Here is a 26989-nt window from a genome sequence, read left to right as displayed (position 1 = left end):
CAACTTCGACAACGAAGGTCCGGCAATGGTGTGACGGGCTGAATGATATGGTTCACAGGAGAGGAAGCGTCAATGCTCCGGTACAGACCGTGGTACCGGGCAAGTAGCTTAGGAGATAGGCCGAGATTCCAGGCCGAGAAAGAAGACTTGAGGGATTCCAGCAATCTCCACCAAATGTAAAGATGTTTAATTGAAGGCGAGAAACAGCAAATAGAAAGCAGCCTAGCAGCAGCGCACAGTCTGAGCTCTCTCGCAAATCACAGCATGGATCATCGTCGTCGTCTCTGAGCTGCTATCCTAAACGCAAGGCGCGTCTGCTTCAGTACACAACAATTACGACTACACTATAGACCTCGGTTCGCAAGTATTCCACATTAACCTCCTGAAAAGATATGATGAAAGGAAACGAAACTAGACGACCAGCAGCACGGTGCAGTTATCGTCAAGTCGTATATTGCGGAGGAACATGACATACTTTCTGTTCTCTGCACCAGAGAGAGACACATAAAAATGCTGCCGTAGCAAGTTACTATCGTGACTATGGGACACATTGCTATAGTTACTATCGTTAAATGTTACCTTATTTACATGACTGTAAGTCGACCACTTTTTTTTTAATTTGAAAATCTGAAGTGGGGGGTCGACTTAGAATCGAAACCAAAACATGGCACCACCAAAAAAGTGTAGTTGCAACTACAACGTAGTTACAATTTTATGTTTGCTCTATGTCCCTACCTGTAGCTTTTCGCTATCCCGCGTGTTTACTCGCTTTTCAGAAGGGTTTTTCAACATTTTTGAGAGTTTTACAGTGCACACAACACTCATGAGGGGGTGTCGATAGTTGATGGAAGCACTGCTGTTCCATTCACGGTGGAACCCTCAGAACGGCAGCACTTGCGGGGATCATCGGTAGTTCATGGAAGAGCAGACACCGCTCTCTACGGGTTTCTCTGTGCCTGTTGTGCTTAGCTTTGTCTACAGTTTGACGAAAGGCACTGGTTTGATGCATTCCATTTGACTGCCGGCTACGTGCTACTTCTATGCTCAGTCGTCATGAGTGCTCCAGGCTCACTAATCATTTGGCACTCGTTCACAGCAGCATTCAAGAGGGCTGCCATTTTTTACGCCGAAGAAACAAATCACTGCACAGCGGGCTGCAAGTTCGATGTTTCTGAATGGGTGGTGCGAGAGTGGCGACTGCAGCGAAGCAAAATTTTCACCTGTGACGGCAAGTGAGGAGTTTCCCACGTGCCAAAGTCTGGACGCTTTCCGGAGTTGTAGGCTAAGCTTGTGGCATGCGTCGCTGAAATGCGTGATCAGTCCCTGCCAGTGAAGTGTGACATGGTCATGAAACAAGCCCGGATCTTCACCTTTTAAGGACCTGCTCTGCCGTGAGTACGAGTGGCTGGCGGCAGAAGACCGCGAAATTACGCCAACTGGACCTGTCAAAAGAGCCTCCCTGACGGCTGCGTGTGGTTGGGCGCATTCAGTGTGGGCTGCTATTCCCCAAGATGTCATGGTGTGGTTGTTTGCCAAATGTGAAATTTCACGAGACGACAACGCGCTGTGGGATCGTAGCAACGATGACGACAGCAGCACTAGTGAAGACAAGTAGTCCAGTGACCATCATGTCAGCTGCTAATAAATTTTCGTTATCGAATGCACCCTCTGGTATGTTCTTCTTTTTTTATCTTTTTTTTTCTGTCACGTGATATGGGGGGGGTCGACTTACATTCGAGTCGAGTCGACTTACAATCGTGTAAATACGGTGCTATCAGACAGATTGGTACAGTAGCATGCAAATCATGTTTGTATATGTTGTCGAATTGTGTACACTGTGGACAAGTTGAACTTTCTTAAGTGGGAGGACATTTGTAGTGCAAGGACTTAATTTGATTTAATTAATCTGTACGAGGACTTTGTGAGAACTTCTGAGGGTATCAAATTTTGTGTCGAAAAGGATGAAGAAAGAAGATGCAGAAGGCGAGCCAGGGACAGCTTCCGTGCTTGGCAGTGTCAAGGAATTTCAACAAGAGGAAAAAGGAATAAGAAGAGGTGGGTGCCGAATGAGCAGGCGAGGCGCTTGTGATTTGGAAGACGTAGGACCCAGTGTGCTGTCCCGGAAGCTCCTGCTACGGTACCCGAGGCAGCCTTGAGGACGCTCCTGCCTGTTGGTGCAGATGCAGGGTGATGCCGCTCGGAGCAGGCCTGGCTGTTGCCTGCTCGTAGCTGCCTGTCGGAGCAGCGCAAAGCTGTGTCCGGGATGAGGCCTCATTGAGGCCTAACCGAGGTCTTTGCTTTGAGGCTGCCTCTTGCTCGAGGTGGCAGGAGTTGTGGCAGTGGAAGCCACCCGCCTGACACCTGTTGAGTGCGCTAGCCACAGTAATGCAGCCGGGGCCTGTCGCCAACCTCATCTGATGACCATTGCCATCATCGCATCTTGACTCGCCTCCCATGAGGAACATCATGCGTTGGCTCGCCTCCAACTAGAATCTTCATGACAGTTCTACCGCTGATCGTTGTCACCATTGGAACTGAACCTTTGATATGTTTTCACTCCTTTCCTGAACACTGCGCGTAGGACTTAAATGTAGACATGTGTTTGTTTTAGTGACTTTCATTCCGTACTCCGCATTTACTGCTTGTTTTGCTTTACGTCTGTGGGTGCGCCTCTGACATTCATTACCGTTTGACAGCACAGACACACGTGACAAACAACCGTTATAGCATCTTTAAGGTGCTCGATAAAGCAGACTGATACACTATAGCAGCACTGCTTTTTTTTTTTTTTCCGTGAATGATTTGCCTGTTAACATCTCTTCTCACATGCGTCTTTATGCCATTGATTGCATTTTATATGAAGTTATCAACTCTTCTGATGATCATTACTGCCCCCAAGAGTCATTTGCTAGGTTTGGTACTTGATGCAGCACCTGGCAAATTTTATTTTTATATTTATTATTATTTTTTTATTTATAGATACTACAATCCCTAGTCGGGTTTTTAGTAAGGCGGGAACTGAGCGATACATGATCTGATGCAATAAAATTGGCGAACAAGAGAGAAAAAAAAAGAAAAAAAGAAAAAAAAAGAAAGAAAAATGTATACAATGCCATCCATATACTCATAGATATACACATGTATACACAGATATATATAGATGAACATCAACTTTGATAAAAACCATCCCTATGTCCTTCTGTGAAATTTATTTTCTTTCTCTTTTTTTATTACTCCTTAAATAACAGCACTGCGTGTAGGGTATTGAGTATAAGTATCTCGGTGTGATTTTTATGCATAACATGCCATGGTCTAATTACATTGATTACATTTGTAACAAAGCCCTAAAAAGTTAGATTACCTACGTCGTACACTATCCAACTCTCAAAAAGATACTAAGCTATGTAACAAAATCACTAATCTGTCCCGTTGTTGACTACGCATCTGTCATTTGGAACCCTTATAAGAAGTGTGAGATTAGCAAGTTAGAAGCAAATCAGAAAAAAAGCAGTAAGATTTTTAAGTGACCGTTGTGATGGTGACTTTTCACCCTCCATCTGCACTTCGTTCCTTGAATTTAACTTCGCTCTATTCACGTCGCCGCATAGCATTGTTAGAGTTTTTGCACAGCATCATTAATTCTTCTGTTACACTTTCAAAAAACTAAACTAACCTCATGCCAGAGTCATCGACAAGATGACTTGAACTTGATACCCTATGTTGCACACACTAATGTGTTCAAATTCAACTTTTTCCCTCGTTCCATAGAAGACTGGAACTCCTTACCTAAGTCTATTCACTCATGCTCACCCCTAAATTTTGTATCTGCGACCCAGGATAAATGGTCTTCGCACACCACCCTCATCCTACCATACTTTTATCTGTGTTTTTTTTTCCTCTGTTAATCCACTCTTGCTATAGCGCTTATTCCCCACTGCAGTATGTGCAAACAAATAAAAGAGTCCAAATGTGCACATATGAGGCTCTTGTACAGGTTTATTAGGCACTTCCTGTAACTGCCCCGCGATGTATGCGATTAAATTTATGAAGGTTCACTGTTCCTAAACATTTCTCTTTGAGGTGCTTTACTTGTAGAATGAAGGTAAGTTGTGAGTCTAATATGAAGCCTAAATATTTCGGGTGTGTGTTTAGAGGTAACTGCTGTCCATAAAGCAGTCATTAGGATCTGGAACCAGGCCTTTTATCTTTGTGAAGAGTGCGCTAGAACTTTTATTTGGATTCAGCTTAAATTTATTCCTACTGGCCCATTTTGACCCTTTGTTCAGGCTACGCTGAACCTGTCCCTACTAGAAGGCAAGGTTACAAAACTCAAAACCCAGCTGAACATCCTTTCCACACACACAGTAAAACATTGTTGGTGGTAATAATGGATGCAGAAAATTCATTTTAACCAGAAAGAGAATGCAGCTCAGTACACCCCCCTGTGGCACTCCAGCCTCCTGACAGTTCGGGAGAGAGTATTGCCCATTAATAGACAAAGTGTTCAGTTTGACAGGTAGCTCTAACACGTTTACCTGGATGCCCGTGGCACACCAATCTTGCAGGATTCCATAGCGCTGTCATATCAGAGGCCTTTTCTAAGTCTAGAAACATGGAGAGAGAAAATTGTTTATGTATAAATGCATCTCTAATGCTTGACTCAATGCGGACAAGGTGGTCAGCTGTTGGCCCACCTTCCTTGTAACTGCATTGAAATGGATCTAATAGCTTGTTGGCCTCTAAAAAATGCATTAGGTGCCGGTTTGTCATTTTCTCAAGCACTTTACACAGACAGCTAGTCAATGCTGTCAGTCCGTAGCTTCCGTAGCTGCTCCACAAGTATGAGTCCCTTCACACCTTAAGAATAGGAATCATAATAGCCTTCCTCCAAGAAGCAGGAATGTCCCTAGCTTCCCATATAATATTAAACAGTAAAAGGAGTGTCATTAGAGTATCCAGATGTGGGTGTTTTATCATACTGTACATGGTGTGGTCAGGTCCTGGCACAGACTTATTTCAGGAGTGAAGTGCTCCATAGAGTTCAGCTATTATAAAAGGGCTGTTATACTCCTGAGGTGATCTCCATTTACGCTCAAGTGGCTTCTTTTCCGACAGCTGCTGATGTCTTTAAAATTCATGTCAATAATTGGCACAGCTAGATACTTGCTCAAAGTGAGCTCCGAGAGTGTTTGCCTGATCTTCTAGGCTATGTTACCTTGACGATTTGCTAATGAAACAGGGTGTGGTCGCAGATCTTTTATTTTCCTAACCCTGCTCTAAGCTTATTTTCTCATCTATATAACAGTTCATTTCTGCTAAGTACTTTTGCCAGCTTTCACCCTTGGCCTGTCTACGCGTTCTCCTTCCCTGTGACTTGATGCATTTGAAATTGATGAGATTTTCTGCAGTTGGAAACTCTCGTAGGAGTCCTCATGCTTTGTTTTGGTTCTTGCGGGTGTTCTTGCATTTTTCAATGCACCTTTTAACAGAATATTCGTTTGTGGAATGCACTTGGATGCATCAGCAATAATAAACGTTGTCAAGTACGCGACATCATCACCTATGCTAAAGGATGCTATGCCATCTCGCCTCGGCAGCGTAAGTTGGTGATACTGTTCCCAGTTGGCTGAGTCCATTTTCCAGAGGGCTGCACACAGAGGATTTTCAGTGTGTGTGGGGTGGCTTAGGACTACTGGAAAATTGTCACTGTTGTAGAGATTTTTGATGGCATTCCAGTCGAGATGTGGCATTATTTCTACTGAGGCTATGCCGAAATCCATGGAAGAATGCAATTTATGTGCAACACTACGGAAGGTAGGTTCTCTTTTTATTCAGTAGAACTGCACCAGAACACAGAACAATGTTTTTGATGGTACGGTCTGTTGCATTACAACGAATTATGGGCATTTTGGTCACCTGTTGGGAGGCAGGGCTTGAGGAGCTGATTAACTAGTGATTTAAATTCTCTAAGCTCCAGGCGGTGGGATATACAAAGAGCACAGGTATCTTAAATAGAATGACCTTAATAGCTTCCACCTCTAGATCTGTTTGAAGATGTAGGTGCTGGCAACCAACCAACCTCTCAGCTATAATTGCCACGTCACATGATGCAGTGGGGCCGCCATCACAATCATAGTGCAATACTGCCTATTCGGTCAAGATGCTTGTGTTCAATGATTTTAGGTTTTTCTTGAACACAGAACCGCCACGGATTAAGCTGGTACATTACTTCTCTGATGCCGTATAAATTGTGTAGAATGCCACGAGCATTCCAGTGAATTATTTGTGTACCCACTTTATTTAAGAAAGAAAATGTGTTCTGTGTTCAAGTGTAGGGTAGTGCTTTCTAGGCAACAGGACCACCTTTCGAACCTGTTGTGGGATTTTTGTTTTTCCAGACATGCTCAAGAGAGCCACACCTTTCCCTTGGCACTAAGGATGCCGAGGAGCTTGGGATAGAGTCCATTACCTCGTCTGAGGTGCTGGATTTCTGCCGTTTCTGCTGTTTCTGCAGACATGTAGGGATCTGGGCCTTTGGCTCCTGAACAAGGGCCTTCACTCCTGGCTGCCCGGAGGCTTCCTGACCAGTCTTCATGAATGGCAGAGCAGCTTCGACCACTGTGGAGGCAGGAGTTGTGACTGTCGGCTGACTAGACGTGGCCTGGACAGGCGCGAAAAGCTTCTGTGGCACTGCCTCCTGATGCACCACATTGCTGTAACTTGTAAGCGGAAACGATGACACATGTTTGTGTGCTTGCTGAAACATTATCTTTTCTGAAACTTTTATGGTTATGATTCCTTATTCATTTTTTCCAGATGGTACCAGACTGAAAGTATGCTGGGTGGTTTCCTTCACAGTTGGGACAGTGGAGCGTCTCTCTGCAACTGTTGGAAGCATGGTCTTTTGCAGCACATTTTGCATAAGTCAGCCAACCTCGGCAACTCTAGGACCCATGTCCCAACTTCTGACACTTAAAGCAGCACCTCAGATTGGGTACAAAGGGTAATACTCTAATTTTTACGTATCCCATTTTAACTACGTATTTCTGGGAGTATGCTGCAGCCATAAGTGCGAATCAGGTGCTTGGTGGGTATTGCGTCTGACATTAATTTTTGTAACATCGATGATATTCTCTTCTCTCCATTCCTCCAGGAGTTCAGAATCGCTAAGATTCATTTGATCAAATTATGAAACAACAACTTTGGCAGTGTTCATGGTACGATGTGCAGTGACTGTTAGTGAGATGTCACCAAAACGCACAAGATTGCTTAATTTGCTCTACTGAGCTTCATCGCGTACTTCTAGAAGTATGTCTGCATTTGCCATCTTAGTCACCTTGTAGCCTATGCCAATGGTCTTTTTCAGGAATTTTGTAACAACAAATGGCGAGATTAATCTGGCTTTAGTCTCAGGTTTTTCATAATGGATGACATGATACTTGATTAATTTATCTTGACTTTTACCAAAAAAGTGGCAGGTTACATCAATGCGGCTTCCTTTCAGGGGCCAATCTGAGGCAGGAGGAGCTGCCACAGCCATAGCATGTGTTAATTATTGGGCACCGGTGCCCACCACCGACCAATGAGCCCAACATGGGGTCGTGACAGGAGTTCCTGCAAGAGAATCACTGCCAATGCCAGCTGTACATCGCTGCTATAAGCAAATAGAGCGTAACCAAAACTGGTTAGCCACATAAGGTGCCACCCAGAAACTGGGTACTGAGAAGAAGTGAATAGAGGACAGGAAAGAAGAAACAGTGAAAGAGAAAGAAAAAAGGAGACTGCTATTTTCCTCCAGGTGGGTTATTCTGGAGGCACTGTCTATGTGAAGCAGAGGCCAAAGAGGCCTGTTGCCTCCGCCAGGGGGCCTTAAAAGTCGAAACACCCAGCACTGGCTCAACCCCCAGAATCCCCCGGTTCCCAGACACAGCAAAGCCACACACGGCCACACACGGCCACACACGGCCACACACAACACACCTGCTGATGAAGACACCCCTGCAAGAGTGCTTCAATAATTCATGTCAGCTGATCGGCATTTTTATGAGCACTTGTGTGTTATAGAACAAATGTTTGTATTCACAGGTCTCACAATGTTCACCAAGGTGACTTGGTATGGCCGGTTTCCTGACATTATTGTAGTGTTCCCTTGAGCTCTTATTAAAGAAGTCACCTTTTTGAGAGAAGCCTCAGGCAGATAAGACAAGATGTGGCAATGAAATAAAAAGCATGGGAATTTCAATAAAGAAATCAGTTGACAGTGCATTTGCGTCCACATCTAGTCGTTCCTTCTGTGTCTGTGTTCCATAAGTTTTGCTGCTACAATCCTCAAAGAATGAACCAACTAGCTCAGTTAAAGACCCTTTTGACATTCATTAAGGCATCTGCTGGTCTACCTGACATGCTCCTTCCTACAAAATTGCAGCATGGAATACACAACTGCCTTCATGCAAGTTACAAATTAATGCTTCTCGGTGCTTTTTATCACATGCACATAGCATATGAGTAACTGTATCCACTCTTGCGCACAGATCCGACAGTTTCAACACAGCAGAAAACATGATGTCAATGCCAACTCGTTTTGCGATTTTCTGGTGCATCCTTTTGTGAACCTGACAAATGTCAGCACAGCAACTGTTTTCTTTTCACCTGGCTGTTGCACTGTTGTTCTAGCATTTGTTGAGCATGCTGCCTGCCACAGTACAAACCTGCGTTCGTAACTTGATCTCAAGGGCATTTTTAAAAGACAAATGTATGATGTTTTGCTGCGCTAGCCTAAATGAGCTGATGTTCCGTGCTCTTTTAAAGCTAAAGCTTCCTTTGGTTCTTCCCCCTACTTTGTGCTTTACATGTATGTTTGTGTTTACATGTTTATGTCTAGCCGTTCATGTGACTTTGAGGGTCATGACCATGACAGATGCCTATGAAGTCAACAAGGGATTTTCTGGATGCATGATTTTTCGGGCAAGGCTGACAACTCAAACACTTTCGTGGCACTGCCATGTACCCCATGGTGTCTATGCATAACAGGGTCTGAAATTTCGGATGCGAAAACTTTTTGCCGTCCCGTCTTCTAGATTTTTTTCGTGACCACAGGTCTGAAATGGCATTAATTGAAGCCACCACCGCCACCATTTTGATTATCTCTCCGTCTTGAACCAGCACTCTCACACACAGATCCACTGCCAGCCGTATCACTATCGCAGTAACGCAAGGCCTTGCTTTCTTGCCGTTCGGTGCCGTGTTTTTTCTTGAAACAATTTGCCGCTGTAAGCAATGGTACCAACTCCACCTTGTAAGCTTCACCAATGGCTTCGAAACTGAAAGCAAGCTCAGCACGCTGTGTAATGCAGGTTCTTGAAAGTCAGCTCTGCTTCAGTGCAGCTGTATTATGCGGTAAAGGATGCGCGAAGTATTGCGGTGAAGAATGCGAAGAGTGAGAAGGGACACAGTATGTATTCCTTCATTATACACCCTTGAAGTCACTGTCTCCTGTCGCAGTACAAGCACCAATATGCCTAATAAGTGTATTGGCAGGCCTACAGAACTTTTTCGGTTGTGCCTGTGGCAATTGGAGTCCTAGGGTGTGTTGCCTCTGCTGGGAATCCTTAAAGGTCTAAACACCCGGCAATGGCTTGACTCCCAGGTCCCCTTGTCCCCAGACATGGCTAAGCCATGCACGGCTACACACCAAATGCCTGCTGATGGCACGCCATAAAATTTCCTTCGAAGAAACCGAAATTCTAACAACCAATACTAACCAATGAAAATGACTGGTGTTGGAGTAGACTGTTGTTGGAGTTGGCATGGCCGGAGTTTCTGCTGGTGTTGAGGTCGATGGAGTGCCCAGTGCAATGTGTGCGCACATATTAATCTGAGTCTACAATCAGCCTCGGAGATCTGTTGCATATTCCTGAAAATTTGCTTCACAAATGTGACCTTAATGCAGTGTTGTCACTGTAGTTCCAAGCTGTGGTATAGCAGCAATGAGCAGCTGCAAAACTACTCAATGCGATCCAGGCTCGCACTACAGACAAAATACTGTAATCTTCGCTGCCATCAAAGTGTGGAATAGTCTACCCTTGAAAGCTAAGACCTCGCCCTCATTAATTATTTTCAAATGTTCAGTTTGCCTGTTCAACTCTTGCCTTTGCTTCGAGTTGTTGCCAAATTTGACTTCGCCCTGTCATCTGCTAGCTGCTTGGTTAGCTCAGATGGTAGAGCATCTGTCTCGGAAAGGCAGTGGTCCCAGATTCAAGTCCCGGACCACGACAAATTTTTCTTCAACTGCGAGGCTTTTCTTTCGAGGAACCCATATGGGTTTCCTTCATAGCAATTGCTGCGAATGGGTGGATGTCTGATTTTCCCTTCATTAATTGCTTCTCTCCGCCTTTCGGGTTTCCACAGAACTATTATCTCAAACTCTTGCCTTTGCTTCGAGTTGTCGACAAATTTGACTTTGCTCTGCTATCTGCTAGCCGCCTGGTTAACTCAGATGAAGGAAAAAAACCAGTCAAAAAACACAAAGGACTTAAGGAACAAAGCTCAGTTGATAGTCCAGTCGTTGTAGTGTGAACCTCTCGTCTTGTCCTTTGTGTTTTTTTACTGGTTTTTTTCCTTCAAGTATGTACCAACTGGCCCGGATTTCAACCCTTCTGCTAACTCAGATGGTAGAGCAGCTGCGCCGGAAAGGCGGTGGTCCCGGGTTCGAGTCCCGGACCAGGACAAATTTTTCTTCAACTGCGAGGTTTTTCTTTCAGGAGGAGGAGGAGGAAAAACTATTTGCTCTAAGTGGTTAGAAATTAGCGGTGGCAGATATGGTCGGCCGTCTTCATGGTCTTCTTCCCCATCTGCACAGCGTCGACGCCCCTACTCCAGGGCACCACTGAGGGTGGCTACTCGGTGAGTGTGCCTTGCTAGTCCATGCTGGACTTTCGGGTCAATGCTGGAGAGCACCCTCTCCCACTGCTCCGCACTCGGGTCTTTTATTTGAAGGAATTGTTGATTGTGAATGCATCCACATGTCAGGTGATACATAAGGTGGGCTTGGCGCCGCACCACGGGCAATTGTCTCTATACTGGATGGGAACCATCTTGCTTAGTGTGTTTAGATTTGGGTATGTTCCTGTTTGCAGCCTCCTCCAAGAGGTTGCTTCAGGCTGATTTCGGCTGTTAGGTGGAGAATATTTGATTCGGACCCCCTTATAGTATTCAGAATGTCAGAGTAGCTTGGGGTCAACTGGTATGGGTTCCTCAAGGTCGGTGCTTGTGGTCGCTCGGTTTGTGTGCTCTCGAGCTGCCTTGTCTGCCCTTAGGTTCTTTCTATTCCAGCGTGTCCTGGTACCCAGAAAATCCGTCTGCCTGACTTTGGTGTTAGCCCTGCAGGAGCGGAGGATGTGAAGCGCTCCTATTATGCCGTTCATGTAATTCCGACCCGTAGCTTGCGAGTCGGTGAGTATTATTAAGGACCTTTCGGATTGGTAGCCTTCTACTACCGCTAGAGCTGCGGCTATTTTCTCAGCTTCCGTTACCAAGCAGTCCTTCATTGACGCACTGCTGATCTCTTTGTAGTCCAGGCTTATTACTATCGCAGCTGTATTTACTATGTTTGTTCCTCTTTGCTTGGCGTATACCGCAGCATCTGTGTATACTGTTGTGTTTTTGTGGCCAGGTACTTTTCGACGTATTTCACCCTTGCGTCCCTTCGTGCCATGTGGAGGTTTGGGTCCATGTTTTTGGGTAGGGGGCTAACAGTCTATATTTTCTGATATTCATCAGGAATCCCCTTTGTTCTTTGGGTTTCTTTGATTGATTCCGCGAAGCCTAGCCTTATTAGCAGCTCCCTTCCCGTTTTGGTCTGCTGGAGACTCATGAGCTGTGCGATACTTTGGGCTTCTTTTAGTTCTTTGAAGGTGTTGCTTAAACCAAGTGCCATTAGTTTCTCTCTCGATGTATTGTCCGGCAGGTGAAGTGCTGTTTTGTATGCTTTGCGTAAAATGGTGTCTGCTTCTTGTATTTCCTGTTTGGTGCAGTTGAACCACGGGAGTGAGTATGCGACCCTGCTGACCACCAGGTTCCAAGCCAGTTTAAGTGTGCCTCCTTCTTTCATCCCATATCTCTTTTGTGACACCCGCTTCATCACGCGTGCTATTTGGGCTGTTGACTGCTTGAGTGTTTTCAGCATGCGGGCACAGCACTGGTTGGATTGCACCCATATTCCAAGGATCCTGATTTGTTGGCTTTCCGATCTCAGCTGCCCCTCAGCTGCCTCACATGTTAAGGGTTTCTTTGCTTTTTTTGCCCAATGTAATTCTCAGGAGCTCGGATTTCTCCGGTGAGCACTCAAGGCCTCTTTCCCCGACGTATTCTTCGACGCAAGTGGCTGCTTCTTGCAGATAGCTTTCTTTTTGCACAGCGAGCCTTTAGTGGCCCAGATGGTGATGTCATCTGCATACATGGCACGTTGTACGCCTTCGATTTTGCTTAGTTTATGCCCTAGGCCAATCATTGCGATGTTAAAGAGTATCGGGGAAATTACTGAACCTTGGGGTGTCCCCTTGTTTGGTGTGGGGACTTTTTGCGATCGGATCTCTCCTAAACCTATTGTTGCTGTTCTATTGGAGAGGAAGGCTTTGACGTATCCGTGTACTTTCTTCCCACAGTCTAGGCTGTTAAGGCCTTCCAAGACTGCCGTGTGGCTAACATTGTCAAAAGCTCCTTTTATGTCTAGTGCCATTAAAAAGTGTTCTCCATTGTATAAGGAACCTACATGGGTTTCCTTTTTAACAATTGCTATGAATGGGTGGATGTCTAATTTTACCTTTATTGATCAGTTCTTCTGTTCGTTACTTCCTATTATTGCTAACTCCGTGTATTTGTATGTATTGTTTACACGTATTTCGCAACTGATTCTGTTTGCTTGCATTGCATGCCTGCATTTTGCAATTGCTTGTTATCTTTTATTATTTTTATGCATACTTTAACAAGAGTTCCCATTGCAGTGTTTGACTTTGACCTGACTTTGTAATGCGTAAAGGAAAAATAAAGAGTGCATTGTGCTTACACTTTTATCCCTTGATTTGTTTACAATTTGAACCTTTGAATGGCAACTATAGCTCTAGAATAAAATGGCTGACACATACTTCTCAAGTCAGCACTATTAAAAGGCATTTTGTCTGCTCAGGTACTGCTTAATGAGATGGCCAAGGTTTTGAAAATGGCTTTCTGTATACCTTTCTCCATATGCAACCCCCTCCATGTAACGCTCAATGAACTCAAACTCAATATGATGATACTAACAGCATGGGTACCATTCTGCTGTGAAATAAGTTGTGCTGTTTTTTTTGTTTTTTTTTTTACAAGCGTTCAAATTGTTAACTTTAAATACATTGAGCGACTACATTGTTTGTCAGATGAGATTTCTGCCTTCAGATCAAATAGTTTTGGTTAGTAAAAACAGCATACTGTACAGTGCAAATCACACTTGAGCGGTCGAGCGACCGGTTGCAGACTGCGCAAGTGTTAAAAATTAAAATTAAATTATGGGGTTTTACGTGCCAAAACCACTTTCTGATTATGAGGCACGCCGTAGTGAAGGACTCCGGAAATTTCGACCACCTGGGGTTCTTTAATGTGCACCTAAATCTAAGTACACGGGTGTTTTCGCATTTCGCCTCCATTTCGCCGGGATTCGATCCCGCGACCTCGTGCTCAGCAGCCTAACACCATAGCCACTGAGCAATCACGGCGGGTATGCGCAAGTGTCCAAAGAAGTGATAGAAACTTGGTTATAGGTCTGCTTGCTCTATATAGTGCATGGTATACAAGCATGTGGCATGACCATGCAAGATCTTATTGCAATGTCTGCCACTTTTCTTCTCGCAAAAGAAGAGGACGAAAACAATTCTTTGGGTCTTGTTCCTATCGTCCACTATGACGCAATGACCTGTTTTACGGAAATTGTGTCCTCACAAACAGCCGTCGGACTCTTTCTATGCAATCCCCTTTGGATGTTAATGCTTGACAGGAAAGAAAGGCAATACTCAAGCACAAAACCTAAATATCATGCTGGTTTACCAGCCTCAGTGATTGCTGTGTTTAGCGATGCCATTGGCCTCATACAGGAGGCTAGTGCAGACATAGAATAGCAATTTTAAGTCTACTAGACCTGAAATTATGTGAGAATGGTGCCAGTGGCTGATGCAAATGGTTTATAATGGTCGGTGCTTAGATGTTTTGGGATTGCCTTAGGTTGGCTGTACACAAGCACTCTTATGCTTTAGTTCCCACGCCAAGTGATCCGATAACAAGAATATTTTCTATTCATGCTGGCAATTCATAGACACCGGTTCTCTTTGTCAAGTCAAAACTTATACAGCCAAAATAGTTCACAACACATGCATGCACCACAGCTGATGGTGCATGTCACATGTTTGCACAGCCAAGAGAAATTTACGCATACTGTAGTTACTGCTGCACTGAAAGGCTACACAGTGGTTCTTTGACAACCTCACATGAACTGACAGCACTTGAGTTTCACAGAGAACAAGCTAAAACATCTCCAAATCATTCCGCAACACACGATGGCAACACCTTCAAGCAGCGCCGCACCGACTCACACAAGCCAGAGGGAAGGAATGGCTTCCTGCATGCCCTTTCCTTCTCACTCGACTAAAAGGCCTATCGTTATGCAATCAAAGGTGTATAGGTTTTGAAGATGCACACATAATAAGATGCACAGATGCACAGAATAAGATGCCCATAATAAGATGCACAGATGCACAGATAATAACCAAGCAAAGCTCGGTTATTATCTAAGTGATAGAAGAGAAAAAAGTTAGTTGTTCTATGCCAGAGTTGCATGCGTTGTGGCATGTTTTGAGATCTCTGAAACGATTTTTCTCAATTTGCACTGCTTGGGAAATTAGCACTTTTGGGGAAAGCTATCGTTTCGTAACTGCAAAGGTAAAAACTGTAAGATTGTTTCTAGGCTGAAAATTTGTGAAGAACATGACTACGCACATCTTAAATTTCCAGGTTGTTTCTAGCAAGAGATAAATACATATTTCTGGATCACAGTAACAAAAAATAAAACACAGGACGTAGTTTCCAAGTGAGCAGGCCTATCTTCTATAGCTGATGAAGACAGAAGATGGTCGAAACATTAGTTGCCAAAATTCACTATATGTGTCGTCATACTGTGACACTATGGCACGTTTCTACAATGTCAAGCACATTGTGTATTGCGATTCAACATGCTTAGTGCTGAATAAAAGTTCCGCTTTCTCTGCAAGGTCCAACATGATGGCTGAGGGACCCGCTTGTCACTGAAATCTGTAACGTGTCTCTTGTCATAATGTTCCATTTTGTCTAGCTGGCTATATAAAAGCTTTGCACATAACGATTCACACAGCAGTGCACAAGATCTGCATATTTCTTGGTGCATGCAGACAGACAGAAAAGCAAACTGGCTGGGTCTCACAGTGTAGGCGTCATGCCATGGAAGTGGTCAGTGCGCACCTGATTGGCATCCTTCATGTCCTGCAGCTCCTTCAAGGTGGTGTTCAGGGTCTGCTTCAGCGTGCCCAACTCTGCCTCACACTCCTGGATCCTGCACATGCACAATGCTCTCGTCCCAGCCATAACTTAACGAGGGGGCTCAGACGGGCGCACAGCAGGGTCCCACCCTAAAACATTCGCCAACATTCGCCAACTGTTGGGCTCATTTGTTGGGGATAATGTAAAAATTGCAATAAACACACATCATGAAGAAAAAGCAACAAAAGAGTGTGCTGTCAATATCTTTTCTTTGCTCATCATGTTTAGCACTGTTTCTACATTGAAAACATTGGCCAGGCAATCGAGGAATATATAGAGAACCTCACTTCGTGATGCGTAAAGGAAAAATGAAGAGTACATTGTGCTTACAATTTGATCACTTGATTTGCTCACAAATTGATCCTTTGAATGGGACCATAGCTCTAGAATAAAATGGTTGACGCATACTTCTCAAGTCAGCACTATTAAAAGGCATTTTGTCTGCTCAGGTACTGCTTACTGAAATGGCCGCGGTCTTGAAGATGGCTTAGGTCTGGCTTTCTTCCAGAGTTCTATGGTAATTATGCCCAATACTTTGATTTCTTTGACAAAATATATAGTACAATGCAGGTAATTAAAGAAAAGAAAAACAAACTGATGTTAAAGCAAAAATAGCAGCCTCAAGATTAAACCTCTGAGCGGACTAATGCCCAAATGGGAAGTGCAGTTACAAAGAAACAAACAAGATTCGCTTAGGCAATTCATAATGAGGACATGAACTTCCCACATATTAAAAGTACATGTCTATAAAGGCTAACTACACATTGTTATTTGGCCTTTTCTGCGATTTACACAATATCCTTTTCTGGAAGACTGTGCTAAGGCTTCAGAGGTGCAGCCACCGTCTATCAAGCAAGGGCCTGGCCTAAGTTGAATGTGCGAGATGCTGCTATAGTCAAACTTTGCAATAACGAATGGCAGAGACAATAAAATTCTTGCCACAAAAAGTTACTACTCTCATGACACAAATCATTTTAAAGTGAAACCTCATTACTACGAACACTACATTAACAAGCTTTTCAGATTAACAAACTTCTCAGAAATCCCCTGCTGACTTCCTACGGTTTCAATGTAAAAATATTTCAGTTCTGCAAACTTCAGAACACTAAACTTTTCAGAATAACGATCATTCAGTTTCTGTGTCATGTTAACAATGCCTCAGCACTACGAACTAATATTCCGAAATCTGGGGATTCTTAGATTTCTGTGTACCCTTCACGGCAGCCAAACAGCAGGCTAGCAGACAACAAGGTGAAGAAAGCAAACGCCGCAGCACACGTGTTTGGAAAACCTCAGACGGTGCTCAATAATAATAATAAAGAAACTGCGGGAGATAATTTTTTTCTCTCTTGAGGAGGCGATGACACATCGGGTTTTACAAGCACATGCTCCATCCAGGCAAGTGTCGCCTAGCAAAGGAGGCATGTCTCTTCCTTCTTTTGCCCTTTTTTTTTTTTCAGCGCATGCCTCAGTCTTTCTATCTTTTTTCTGCGGCCGTACTAGCCATGCGCATAGCGAAACGTAACCTCCATACTCGCAGGGATGCCACACGGTCATATTTTGCACTTTCCGGATGGTGTCGTTTACACGCGCTTGCACTTTGCAATAGTTCAAGTGTCCCCCTCATATGGGACAGTTGCGCAGTGACCATGGCAAGGAATGTGAAAAACAAACAACAAGAAACATTGTGCTTTGGAGGCAACATGGAGTTACCTTTTTGTAAGTAGTTTTCTCAGCGACAGCATCTGCTTTGTGTGCGTCACTCTTCCGTGCTTCTGTGGTGCACGGAAACGGAATCTATGGAACATAGCAACAGCGCACGCCGAGAGCCAACAGTAATGTTTTCGTTGATCGCTCAAACGGTAACAACTTGTGAACTGGTGGGTTGATGGGCGGAATGGCTAATTTTGTAGCTTTGACTATACGACCTTTCAGAATAACGATTTTCGACAGTCTCAGGTGATTCGTCATATCGGGATTCGACTGTATATCTCATTTAATAATGAAACATATTTAGACTACATTTCTGCAACAGGGTGCCAGAATAAGTCAGCAATTTTTGCGTCTGCATACAGCTAATGAAAGCCTACAAAGCACCCAAGTGCATTTGTATACACTTGAAGTGTGCTCAATCAGAGAATTAAAAATTAAATTATGGGGTTTTACTTGCCAAAACCACTTTCTGATTATTAGGCACGCCGTAGTGGAGGATTCCAGAAATTGCAACCACCTGGGGTTCTTTAACGTGCACGTAAATCTAAGTACACGGGTGTTTTCGCATTTCGCCCCCATCGAAATGCGGCCGCCGTGGCCGCCCCATCACAGCATGCTTGCATGGTTGACATCATAGAAAAACTGCCCCGGACAAATGAGGATGAGGATTATGACAGTGCACCAGCCACATTCACATATATGTTCTCAAAGAGTTGCGTCAACAAGCTCACTCATTACATGACCTGACACATGACAGCATTTGTCTAGGAGTGTCAGGGCATGCATAACAATGTATACAAGGTGTAAGAGGCGCATGAAAAAGGTGACTGTGGTGGCTAGTGAAGGCAAAAAGAAATTCGAATTTGTTTGTTTTCACTGTGCCCCTCATCAAGTGGAGTGTTTCACCAGAAAGCAGTGGACTGAGACACAACTTCAGACCCAACTTCAACGAAAGATGAATTGGCGCACTTGCATGCGCACTGCAATGCCTGCCCCTGTGCACCACTTTTCAAGGAGATAAAGATTCTAAGGAGAAGCCAGGACCAGACTGGGCACGAACTTATGGAGGCATATCATATAAAAAAGAAAGGCCAAGGCTGTGTTAGTGATACTTCCCATGAGGTTGTTTCAATCAGAGATAGATTGTTGTTGCTTATTTTATAAAATTGGTTGCCCCACTAGGCTGACGAATGTTCTTGTTTGCTGCATTCTGTGCATGTTCTAATTGTCTATATACTGCCACGGGTTACCGCGAACAAACCAGTTGAAAGTTACCACCCGTGTCGTTTCTGTGTTCTCTTCTGCTGTCCACGTCTTTATTTGTGGTCAATATGATACGCAACTTCAACAGAGCATGTTGGCCAAAGAAAATAATAGGAAGCTGCTGATGCAGCACTATCATCAAGTGGCTTGCAGGAAGCTGCACAATTGGTACGTGCCATGCAATGCTAATGCGAATGAAATGGGTTAAGAAGTGCAAAGAATGCACTAGTTGTGCAGTGTACCAGACCGGTAGCAATAGTCCAGTGAGAAGATGAATCCATTTCATGAAGTGCTTTCATTGAGGAAGCTGGATCTGAAGAGGCTAAAATGCCACGAAGAAACACAGCCAGCAGCAAGTGCACATTTGTTGTGCTTAAACACAAATGGCACACATAAATGGTATTTTGACAGGAATCACAGGCTGCCTCCTACCTACCCCATGATTAAGAAGCTATTCATGATGATTCAAGCAATGTTTTTGATGCTGCTGATTTATGGAATGTAGGCAGGTTGGTGCGCCTACCCATCCCGTAATGTACATGTGGTTGTCTTGAACTGCTCTTCCTAGCTGCGGCCACACAACCGATATGTGAAGGGCAAGAATTGTGTGTACAGGGAGGGGCTAATTCTGAGCACTTAAGTGCGCAGAATTAGCAAGTGCACTTAAGTGTCTCACCAACGTGCACTTGTTATGGCACCCAAAATGGCGGTTGTAGTGTGTCTGTGGGCTGCCACATTGACTGCCAATTGAAAGTTTTAATAAACACACAGGTCTCTGTGTCACACAGCTGGCATCACATATTTATTTGGCATCGCTGGTCAGAGTTGACTGAATACGTAGGCGATGACAATATGAGTGGTATAGTGCCATTATCACAGGCCCGATGCAAAAGGCGCACTGCAAAAGGCACGGTGTGAGGCAAGGTGAGGCAAGTGCAAGGTGTGAGGCAATAGCCTCACACTTTGCAGCAAAGTTTGGATAGATCAAGTCAGTTAGGCATTGCTCTCTGTTGTGTCTCGCTTTCCCGGCAATAAAATTCTCATAACAGCTGTAAGTCTTTCAGTTACAAGACTACCACTTCATTGAGTGCCAAGTTGGTAATCAAGACAACCCCAGCCTACGGCAAAGCCAAGCAATAGAAACTCGATCACTCTGCTTTAGCCCTTTGAATGTTAGCACCATACAAGTACGGCAGCCAAAACAAGTCCTAAACCATCACAAAGGTATGTGTACCCTGCTAGGCAGGGTACACATACCTAAATACCTAAATAAGGCAAAGGGACTTGACGAGAAAAAAAAAACACACAGAAAGTTACTTTAAAGTTTTTGAATGCTCTCACAAGTTCACACAATACCTGGGCAGTAGTCTTGCGTCCTGTCAGGCTTGTGCTTCTTGGCCATTCTCTTCATCTTTTCAGTCTCTTGTTGACCTTTCTTACGCCTGTATACCTTTGTTTATCCTTTTCAAGGCTCCTTCGAATGAGGGAGCTGCCAGGACTATAGCCAAGCTGCACTGTAACAGCCTTGCTCGTTTGTGTCATTCCCTGATTGCAGCGTGACACTGCTTCAGCAACACCCCTTTCCACGGCCAGCAATTAGTCGTGTCTGTTTTTGCAGCTTTGGGTCCAGATCACAGAGCACAGGCACTCAATGGCATTTTGTGTCATGCCATCACTGCAGCGCTGTAAGAGGGCCTGGTCACTTAGCCTTGCAAAGACTAGCTCTAGTGCATTGCGAATAAACTTTGGCAGAAGTTTTTATGCGATGGTGGCTCCTCTTGGTTGGCAAGGGCACCATTGAAGAAGTACCAGGAGTCATCACCTTCAGGACAATGACTGTGATCAGGCGATTCGTCCATTGAAGTTATGTGCAACAGTGTGGCCTGCAATGCCTTCTGCATTGCAGGAACGTCATGCCTGTGGCACCTCAGAGCATACCCATAATAGTTTGTTATCTTTTTTATTTTATCCTGGGTAAGTCTCCCTTTCCCACCAAGAGACTCTCTGAGCTTTTTTCTTCTCCATCAAGGTGCAAAGCACTGTCCCCATTCGCTTATGAACATGGTTCAGTCACCTTAGAACAGTCTTTTTTTTTTTTTTTCAATGTCCAAGTTGTGGAGTTCTCCTCCCGTCTCAACCATGCTCTTGGGACAAAGGAACGACAACACAGTAGTGCAAGCAATCACTAGGGCATTTATTGCACCTTTCATAGATCAATGCCTGCTAGCCGAGTTGCTATCCGCAAAACATGCCGATGGGCGCGCGACAAATCTAGAAGTCCGACTCACCGCGACCGGAAAACGAGCGAATATGTTCGCCCCATGCTGGATCCCAACGCCTGGTCGTTCGCGTGTTCGGTCACGCCAACAGTGGAGCGTTCGAAGGCGGCCACGCGAAATGGTCTCGCAGAAGCATGGGTCGGCGCACGCGCGGCACGGCACGTCTGTCCCGCTTGCTGTCCCCAAATCCAAGAGAGAGCGCCTTGTCTTCCGGCGCCCAAGTAGCCCCGCCTGTCGGCAGCGTTAGCAGCGCAACACTCGCGCCATCTCTCGCACTGCGCCCCAACCACATCGACTGCCGCGGGCATCACGCAAGCCACGCAGCGAAGCCGCACTACAGGAGGCGCGCTATGCGGGTAAACATCAGGGGACGCGCGAGAGTCGCACATCCCCACAAAGTATCCGTAGATGCTGCCTTGAGTCAGTGCATGAAAAGTGCGGCTGTCGCCATCACATAGAATCGTTGTGTAGCACAGCCCATTCTTCTGCAGGGACCGCCTTGACAAGATCAGCGCTGCTTCCGTCTCCATCTGTCCAGCATAGCAGTCAATGTTTTTTTGACACTTGTGGGTCATAGCCCAGTCACCGTAGCCATCATCATTGGGGTCAGGTGCTCCTTGGCAGCCACGGCAATACCGATAAACGACAACACGGTCCAGCACCAGGCCTGTGTAAAGTTCAATAATTCACCCCACAGCTATGTTAGAATTGTGGCTACGGGTTTTCCAAGTGCCATCAAAAATGATGTCCACGTTTTCTACAGGGTTGAGGAAGTCCTTGTAGATGGTTCTGACTACTTCCAGGCTTGCTGCGTCTGTGGCTGTAGCTACTGTCTGGCAAGCTCACACCATGGTTTCCATGTGTCCCCTGAAGGTCTTGTGGTGAAGGCCCCGGTGGGAGAGGTTCAGGGTGGCACAAAAGTCCGCAAGGGCTGTCACTCCTTTCCCTATACTTTGTATGCCTTTCATTGCCCTGAGGTTGACCTCAAAGGGCGTGATGTTTGATGCTCTGGTGACTCGTGGCGACAAAAAGAGGCGCTCCGCAAAATCGCAACTTGAGCACGTGAGCAGTAGCCTCACCGCTAGGCCGTACTGTTTCTCATTGCACTTTTTGAGCTCCATAGTAGCCGTGCCACACTTGCTGCACGTTGTGGACACGAAAAGCGTTTGCAAAACTTTCATATCCACAATGACGTACTATGTGCCTTGATCGTCGTCGTCACTCACCGCGCCTACACCTAAAAGCTCGAACTTCCGCGAAGTCACACACTTTTTTGTCAAGGAAGACTTCATGTTGTCTGCACGTCTTTCGCACTCCGCACACTCAGCCTCCATGTAAAACGATGTATCAATGGGATGCACCCGTGAGCTTGGTCTAGCTGCACCCATCGGCGATGCCGAAGTTGATGGTGTCGAGGAGCTTGAAGCAGCTGCATCGACCAGCGGTGCCATGGCTTGCGGCTATATCGAAGTTCTCAAGGAGCTTGAAAAAGCGGCACTGATCCATGGTACGATAGTTTGCGGCAACACCAAACTTGACGATGTGGGTGAGTGCGGTGCAGCAGTGCCGGGGGACCACGGTACTGCAGCTTGCGACAACACCAAAGTGGACATTCCGGTGAGCCCAGCGCAGCGGCGTCGATAGGTGGTACTGTTGCTTGCAATGACACCAAAGCTGCCGTAGTTGTTTTCGACAATGCAGTTGTCTTGTTTCAAGCAAGCCTCTTTTTGCGCACCACTTTCCGCGTGCTTGATTTCAAACGCGAGTCCTGTCTCATCAGAATAATGGCACAAAAACATGTACGCACGGCAGCCTGGCTAATAAATGTAGTAACGAAAGTGCGAGGTGAAATGGGTCAAATTAACAATGGAAGTATTTACACGAACGATGCGAAAAGAGACTGTGGGGCACGAAACACTGCACAATAAAGAGAAGCCTTGGGCGCGCGCAGATGACGCGAAATCACCACACCATCAGCACGCGGCCGCACCGGCTCGAGAAGGATAGGACGCGCGCGCCAGGGCCAATCGTAGGGCTGTGCCTTGGAGAAGCACGCGCTTCACCAAATCAGCGTCGCTCTTTTCGAATTTCACCCTTCGAAAACGTCACAAATACCGTCGCTTACAGAATGCCTTCGTCATGTTGAAAGGCGCCAAAATGAAGTGCAGGAAACCAGCTTTCAAACGAGGCCAAGATGGTGGCGATCGCCCTGCATCGTCCGGAGCTCTGGCGGCTTGAAATTATGGCAAATTTTTCAAGCTGGGTCTTCAATTCCGGCCCACCGACGCTTACAAATTGCCGTTTTTCTAATACTTCGAGAAGGAATTGAGTAGTAATACTTTGTGGGGTAATACTTTGGACAATAAAGACTGCAAAATTGCAATTTTTATAAATTGGCTTATTTTTGCATTTTTTTTTCGATTTCAACACCCGCATCGCCCCTTAACCTGTTTGAAAATTCATGAGGCTTTTTGGTGGTTTGAGAATCTCAAGCAATCTCCAAGTTTTTATTTGATTTTTACATGCTTTGTGACAGTCTTTGTTCTAGTTGGCCATAGGATGCCACGCTTATTACTCAGTCCATTAGCTTGTTTCATACATTTTGTAGCAGTGTCAATTATACAACTTGTTAGATATGCCCCAGCGCCCCCTATATTTAAAAGCAGCAATGTAATCTTGGCCTGAATACAGTAAAATCTTGTTAATTCACAACTCGTTTATTTCAAAGTTTGGATAATTCAAAGTAGCTGTCGTGGTCCGTCTAACAATATTGTCACGTAGTGGTGACGTTGAAGAACACAGTAGCACCACTGTGAACGACAAAACTAAATTTTGACAAAACTAAATTTTATTGGGCGAACCTGTGCCCACAAAACAGGCTACACTTATAGCACAACGCACAACGATAGCACAACGATAGCGGCGAACACAGTCGGCGATCGTCGAAAATCTGATCAGCCACAATCTTCGACAATGTTCTACACCATTCGCGTCACGCGATGAAATCTGATAGCACAAGGTTCGGCGACAACAGACAACCGGATAGAAGCATCGATAACTTTCCAGAAACTTCGGATGCATGTAGGCGCGTCCCGCGCTGTGCGATAACATTTGTTAGGCGGCGAAACCTGGTCGCCCGATAAAGATAAGTACGCGTGTCAATACCTCCATCTTAAAGAGCATCGACCCGATGCTGCATACAAACGAAAGTAATAAAGAAAACAACTAAATAAGGAAGTTCGTCAGCGTGCGTAAAAGGGTTTCAGACGCACCATGTGGACCACTTCAGATCGTGTGCGGCGCATACCTCCATCTTAAAGAGCATCGACCCGATGCTGCATACAAACGAAAGTAATAAAGAAAACAACTAAATAAGGAAGTTCGTCAGCGTGCATAAAAGGGTTTCAGACGCACCACGTGGACCACTTCAGATCGTGTGCGGCGCCGCTGTGAATGCGAAATTCCGTCTGGCACGACCTCATAGTCCAGTGCGCCAACACGTCAAATGACCTTGTAGGGTCCGAAATAGCGGCGATATAGTTTCTCACTCAGTCCTCATCGGCGTATCGGGGTCCAAACCCAAACATGGTCGCCGGGCTGGTACTCAACGAAGCGTCGTCGGAGGTTGTAGTGTCGACTGTCGGTCCTCTGTTGGTTCTTGATCCGTAGGCGGGCGAGCTGTCGGGCTTCTTCGGCGCGCTGGAGATAGCCAGCGACGTCAACATTCTCTTCTTCAGTGACGTGGGGCCGCATGGCGTCGAGCGTCGTCGTCGGGTTCCTGCCGTAAACCAGCTTAAACGGCGTGATCTGCGTTGTTTCTTGCACCGCCGTGTTGTAAGCGAAGGTTACATACGGCAGGACCACGTCCCATGCCTTGTGCTCGACGTCGACGTACATTGCTAGCATGTCGGCAAAGGTCTTGTTCAGGCGTTCCGTGAGACCATTCGTCTGCGGATGGTAGGCAGTTGTCCTCCTGTGGCTTGTCTGGCTGTACTGCAGAATGGCTTGGTCGAGCTCTGCTGTAAAAGCCATTCCTCTGTCGGTGATGAGGACTTCTGGGGCACCATGTCGCAGCAGGATGTTCTCGACGAAAAATTTCGCCACTTCGGCTGCGCTGCCTTTTGGTAGAGCTTTAGTTTCAGCAAAGCGGGTGAGATAGTCCGTCGCCACGACGATCCACTTATTCCCGGATGTTGACATCGGAAACAGCGACAACAAATCCATCCCAATCTGCTGGAATGGTCGGCGAGGAGGTTCGATCGGCTGTAGTAATCCTGCTGGCCTTGTCGGTGGTGTCTTGCGTCGCTGACACTCTCGGCATGTCTTGACGTAACGGGCGACGTCGGCGGTCAGACACGGCCAGTAATACCTTTCCTGTATTCTCGACAGCGTCCGGGAGAATCCAAGGTGCCCAGCGGTTGAATCGTCGTGTAGGGCGTGCAGTATTTCTGGACGCAGCGCTGACAGTACAACAAGAAGGTAGCTGGCGCGGACTGGTGAGAAGTTCTTCTTCACGAGCAGGTTGTTTTGTAGCGTGAACGAAGATAATCCACGCTTAAATGCCCTAGGGACAACGTCGGTGTGCCCTTCCAAATACTCGACTAGGGCTTTTAGCTTCGGGTTTCCTCGTTGCTGTTCGGCGAAGTCTTCCGCGCTTATTATTCCAAGGAAGGCGTCGTCATCCTCGTCATCTTGCGGCGGCGGGTCAATAGGGGCGCGTGATAGGCAATCAGCACCCGAGTGTTTTCGTCCAGACTTGTATGTTACAGTGATGTCATATTCTTGTAGTCTGAGGCTCCACCGTGCCAGCCGTCCTGAAGGGTCCTTTAAGTTAGCTAGCCAACACAACGCGTGATGGTCGCTGACCACTTTGAAGGGCCTGCCATATAGGTAAGGGCGAAATTTCGCTGCAGACCAAACAATGGCGAGGCATTCCTTTTCGGTTGTAAAATAATTGCCTTCCGCTTTTGACAACGACCGGCTAGCGTAAGCTATCACGTGTTCATGTCCATCTTTTCTCTGGACTAGGATGGCACCGAGGCCTAGGCTACTGGCGTCAGTGTGGATTTCGGTATCGGCGTGCTCGTCGAAGTGCGCAAGTACGGGCGGTGACTGCATACGTCGTTTTAGTTCTTGAAATGCGTTGGCCTGCGGCGTTTCCCACTTGAACTCGACGTCACATTTAGTTAGCTGTGTCAGCGACTCAGCGATGCGCGAAAAGTCCTTGACAAATCGCCTGTAGTAGGCACACATGGCAAAAAATCTACGCACTGCCTTCTTGTTGGTGGGCTGCGGGAACTTTGCGATGGCAGCTATCTTCTGCAGGTCAGGGCGGACTCCAGACTTGCTGATGACGTGGCCTAGGAACAGAAGCTCATCGTAACCAAAGCAGCACTTTTCTGGCTTCAGAGTGAGCCCTGATGACTTGATGGCCTCTAGTACTGTGGCAAGCCGCCTAAGGTGATCGTCAAAATTTCCGGCGAATAGAACGACGTCATCCAAGTAAACGAGATAGGTCTGCCACTTCAATCCTGCTAAAACCGTGTCCATCACGCGCTGGAACGTTGCAGGCGCCGAGCACAGTCCAAATGGCATAACCTTGAACTCATAGAAGCCGTCTGGCGTGATGAAGGCGGTCTTTTCGCGATCCCTTTTGTCGACATCTATTTGTCAGTAGCCAGACTTGAGGTCCATCGATGAGAAGTATTTAGCATTGCAGAGCCGATCCAATGCATTGTCTATACGTGGGAGGGGGTATACGTCTTTCTTCGTGATTTTGTTCAGTCGACGATAATCGACGCAGAAACGTAGGGTTCCGTCCTTTTTCTTCACTAAAACAACTGGAGACGCCCACGGGCTTTTCGACGGCTGGATGATGTCGTCACGCAGCATTTCATCGACTTGTTGTCTTATAGCTTCACGTTCTCGCATCGAAACTCGGTAAGGGCTCTGGCGGAGTTGTCGAGCGCACTCTTCGATTATTATGCGATGCTTTGCGACTGGTGTCTGTCGAATCTTCGATGACGTCGAAAAGCAGTCTTTGTATCATCGAAGCAGACTTCTGAGCTGTTGCCGCTTAATCACTGGGAGACTTGGATATATGTCGAAGTCTGGCTCGGGAACTACGGTCGTCGGGG

The 26989-nt window shown here is 45.9% G+C and overlaps 1 protein-coding gene across 2 annotated transcripts in view; it reads right to left on the bottom strand.

Annotated features, from left to right (window-relative positions):
- Atg16 (Autophagy-related 16) overlaps positions 1 to 26989 on the bottom strand; it is a 378915-nt gene that overhangs the window by 231865 nt on the left and 120061 nt on the right. For both annotated transcript variants that reach the window (XM_065437138.2, XM_065437139.2), the window contains exon 5: positions 15520 to 15610. In XM_065437138.2, the coding sequence (XP_065293210.1) occupies positions 15520 to 15610 (91 nt within the window). The remainder of the gene's footprint in view (positions 1 to 15519; positions 15611 to 26989) is intronic.

This window comes from Dermacentor albipictus, chromosome 1, assembly GCF_038994185.2.
Source record: "Dermacentor albipictus isolate Rhodes 1998 colony chromosome 1, USDA_Dalb.pri_finalv2, whole genome shotgun sequence".
Taxonomy (NCBI): domain Eukaryota; kingdom Metazoa; phylum Arthropoda; class Arachnida; order Ixodida; family Ixodidae; genus Dermacentor; species Dermacentor albipictus.
This window is presented reverse-complemented; position numbering and strand designations above follow the sequence as displayed.